Genomic DNA, 4,367 nt, shown 5'->3' on the forward strand with positions numbered 1-4,367 from the left:
TTAATCTGAAACAAGCCTTGATTCTGATTCTGATATTGAAAGAAACCATCACTCCACAACCTCTTTTTCACTCGCAATTCTTAGAGAGAATTTTAAATTTTGTGTCATACTTGTTACCGGAATGCTCGAATTACGGAGATATATAAATAACAAAGTGAATTTGAATTCAATTTTTTTTTGTTCTGACAACTAATCTGACATAAGTTTCTGCATTCTCAGTGTATGCATCTGCCTGGGAGCCTCCATTTCAGGTGGCCCATCTGCCTCTGCCAGACCGGATGAGATGTGTAATTCTTCCAATCCTCGATAACCCCTCGCAGATCGTAAAGCTTGTTGTTGAGCCCAATGCAGCAGGTGGCATGCACAGTGCAGACCTTGTTCAGATCCTTGCCGAGCTGGCAGAACCCGCTGACGTAGGCCGTGTCGAGGAACTTGATCTGCACTCCGAACTTGGCGACCAGCTCGTGCTTGATCTCGTTGAACACGAACTGGTCGTGGTTCTGCGGCCACCGCCTCCTCGAATCGTGCCAGTACCGCATCACCTCGATGTTCTTCTTGCATGACTTGAAGTAGATGAACCCGGTGTTCGGGTAGTTCCCGAGGGCGTGGGGGTTCCCGAAGTAGAAGTCGCTCGACGTCGATATGTCCGCCGCGAGTGTTATGTGCTCGAGGGGGTTCCGGAACCAGGCAATGTCCACATCCTGCAGTGCAACAACACTGATCTTAGTCTCTTAAGATTGGCTTCGATTTCGTTTCGCCGTCGTAGTTTCAACTGTTACAGTTTAGTACACGAATCTCGTCAAATTCGGCGACAGGGAGTGACCTGTCACACTTGAGACTCTAAGGAAATGTAACAGTTTATGTCTCTGAAATTCGACCTCAATCTCAATTGTTTCTTAACGAGTTTATGGTTGTCGTAAAACTATTTCTTTCAATACTGCAAGTGAAAGAAGCTTTCTGATAACTTGTCAGAATTGAACGTACCGTAAAGAGTAGGTTGTATCCGAGCTCGAGAATACGCTGCTGCAGCTTGATCTTGCTCCACACCAGATCAAGATAATCTTTGGTCATGTAGCTCTTCTCCGCGGACAAGTCGACGCCTTGCGGTCTGAGGAAGTAGCAGTACGGGTGCACCGACTTGCACCGCTCGAACGCCTTGGCGTCCAGCGCGACGATTATGAGATGCTTCACAAAGTGCTCCACATTCTCGCCGATCCGGAAGCTCTCGAAGAACGCATCGAGAAGTGAGTTCGGCGCCGCCCAGGCTTCGTTCACTGCTGTCATCAGCACTGTTCTGTCATCCATGGTTGCTCTCCGCGCCAACTCTTCTATGTCTTGCTCGTCATGACTTATCGTCTGATGAGAATTGAAGCATAAGCATTGTTTGCAGTAAAACATTACAGATAGCACGAATCAAATGCATCCTACGTATGTGTGAATGTGTTTGCATACTGTCCGCAAACACACGCGCACCTGCGCACACTCAATACACTCACTGTTTTGGACTTTAGATTGGGCTCAGCCCGAATTAGAATAAGCCCAAATAAGCCCAAAATTACATGGGCCTCAAATTTGAAGCCCAAAGACCAATTTGTGGATACTCAAAGCCCAGCCCAAAAAGGTCCCAAAAACTAAAATATTAAATAATTTTACGTGGAACCAATCAAGGAATTATAATTAGCTAACTTAATAATGAATTGACTCTTCCAACTCTGAATCCAATAATTTGTGGGCTATAGGAGATCTTACTAGAGAAACATATATGATATGTGAAAAAAAGAAAAAAAAATCTTTAATATCCAATCATTCTCTTTTCATCTTTATGTAAGTACATCTCGTGGGTCACATCCTAATTAATTTATTAAAATATATTCTATACTATTTAAAACCTTCATAGATTAATAATTATAAAGTTTGGTGGACCGGTTCTTTGTAATTAAATAGTATCTTTTATATTGTTGGTTTTTGAGACCATTTATTATATACGTAACCGGTTTTCGAAACTTATAATTTGATACATAGTCATTAAAATTTGATAGATGTTTTTTTGTTAGAGAGAAAGGTAGAGTTGTTTTCCTTTATAGAGGAAATTTTGTGAAATCAATTTTTTTTTTCTTTCAAATCACTAAAAAAATTACTTAATTACTTGAATTGTTATCATGAATTACAATTAAAATCTCTTCACTAATATACCTTCTTACTTTTAATTTTCACACAATTCATAACCTATTAAAAAAAACAAAAGGTCTTCATACTATTCAATGTATTCATATTGTTCCTCCCATCTTAGAACTTTCAACCAAAAAGCTAGACTAGGACAACATCTCAATCAACAAAATGCATTCAACAAAACGCAGCGATTTGATACTCGAGCTTTGAAAATTTTAAGCATCAGAGCAAATGTGTTCGACGAACACGTTTCCAAACTAGCTAGGCCTAACGCGAGCCAAAAATAAAGAAAAGGAGAGGTTATAATTAAGAGTTATTATTACCTTGTTAACAAGAGGGGCCTTAGTTGATCTGATGGGCTCTGCATGATGATCAGAAGCCACCTTGGAGTTAGCTTCTTGATCAGGCTGGTGATCCAGTGAAGGCAACTTACTGGGCCCATTCTTGAGATGTGACACCTCCAAATCCAATGATCTCCCTCCTGCAGGATCTGCAGAGAAGAAGAGCAGCATGCAGATGCCAGCAAAAGCTGCCCCAAGCAGAAAAATCACTGCTGGTTGAAGGTGTCTGATGTTGCTGCTGCTCTTCATATTTTTGGTTCCAAATGAAGGAGTTGAGAGAGAGAGAGAGAGAGAGAGAGAGAGAGAGAGAGAGGGTTTAGTTTCAGGAGTGATAATTAATGTGTTTTGTGTCTATCAAAATGGGCATCTTAATGGAGTTAGAAGATTAGAGAGAGTCAAAATGGGCATCTTAATGGAGTTAGAAGATTAGAGAGAGTGAGAGATAGTAGAAGAAGCAAGTAACATGCATCTCAAATAATGAAGTAAAAGTCAACTATTGTGGGCACCAATTAACTATGCATAGAGAGATGTGTTAAATATGTAGTTTGGTAGATGTAGTTGCATATGTATATATACATTGTTTGAATGCAGTGCTCACGTTGTCTCACAAGTTTCTCTGATTGAAATAATAATTGATAGGGAGAGAGAGACGGTGACAGAGAGAGAAAAAAAAGAGACTTTTTAAAGCAAAAATGGGACTAGTTCAGCAGTTGTTATCTAAGATTTAGTCAGGAAGGTCGGAAATTTGAATCCTGCATATAATTTTTTGAAAAATTAAAATCATCATACTGATTATTATGATTATTAAATTTTATATCACTAATAATAAATATAATAAAACTTAATTTAATTTAATTGACTAAAATCAAATAGTGCAAAATTAGCGCAATTATATATATATAAGGGCCTATAGTTGAGGGACTCTCCATACATTTTGAGATATGTTACTTTTGACCTGGTTTTTGGCTCTTTATTGTATGCATTTTTAGATTTATTGTGATAATGATGTATTTGGAATGGAATAATTTAAAAATTAGGAATTTTTCTAATGCCATGGAGCTGTTCAATTGTGCAAATTAAAACCTTAACTTGTGTTAAACTAAACTAAATTAAATTAAAACAGTAATTAAATTGTGTCCTGAATTATTACTACATGATAAAAATATAATATATGTGGATGCAAAATTTAGCAAATTAACGGAGTAAATATCTAACCTACCAAATTAATTTAGGCTAACTCAATTAAAGAACATTTTGGGTATTTTCTAGAAACATATAAAGCAATTATCCCTATTATTGCATGACTTTTGCTTATTATTTAATTATACTCATACAGAGAAAAAAAAAACATAACTTTTTTGTTTATAAATATAGTATGCACCATTTGAAGGGGGACATCAATATTTATAACACATCTCAACAAGCAAAAAAAGAAAAAAAAAAGTGATAAACTCTAAAACAATCAAAATAATTACTTCACCAGAATAAATAATCATCAAAACCCTACCTGAAAATTTTGACTCATTGAATAGTTTGATACAACTTTGTGACTCAGTAATCTTGGGTAAAACATATAGATGGTCCCTGTCTTATCCGTATATGGCAATTCGGTCTCTATACTTTCAACTTAAACAATTCAGTCCCTAACGTTAAACCGCAAAAGCAAAATAATTAAACTTTTATCATAATAGAAGGATAAAATTATCATTTTATAAAAAAAAAAAGAATATACATAACTTACCTGACCTCTGGCCCATTTTGATTCAACTATCCCGTCTTTCAAAACTTTGATTTTACTTTTTTTTTTTTTTGAGAGAAAGGTAGCACGCTACCTGCTTCATTCAATAGGATAAGTGA

The 4,367-nt window shown here is 36.8% G+C and overlaps 1 protein-coding gene across 1 annotated transcript; it reads right to left on the reverse strand.

Annotated features, from left to right (window-relative positions):
• On the reverse strand, positions 1-2,898 carry LOC109710018 (uncharacterized protein At4g15970-like). The gene is made up of 3 exons (XM_020232434.1): positions 2,493-2,898; positions 985-1,356; positions 1-701 (listed from the first exon to the last, which is right to left on the reverse strand). The coding sequence occupies exons 1-3, from the start codon at positions 2,757-2,759 to the stop codon at positions 216-218; spliced, it is 1,125 nt and encodes a 374-aa protein (XP_020088023.1). The 5' UTR covers positions 2,760-2,898; the 3' UTR covers positions 1-215.

Source organism: Ananas comosus, linkage group 1, assembly GCF_001540865.1.
Source record: "Ananas comosus cultivar F153 linkage group 1, ASM154086v1, whole genome shotgun sequence".
Taxonomy (NCBI): domain Eukaryota; kingdom Viridiplantae; phylum Streptophyta; class Magnoliopsida; order Poales; family Bromeliaceae; genus Ananas; species Ananas comosus.

Coding starts and splice junctions, on each gene's coding strand:
- LOC109710018 (XM_020232434.1), bottom strand. CDS start 2,759: ATGAAGAGCAGCAGCAACATCAGACACCTTCAACCAGCAGTGATTTTT. Junction 1,357..2,492: donor AGGCCCCTCTTGTTAACAAG/GTAATAATAACT, acceptor AATTCTCATCAG/ACGATAAGTCATGACGAGCA. Junction 702..984: donor GATACAACCTACTCTTTACG/GTACGTTCAATT, acceptor GTTGCACTGCAG/GATGTGGACATTGCCTGGTT.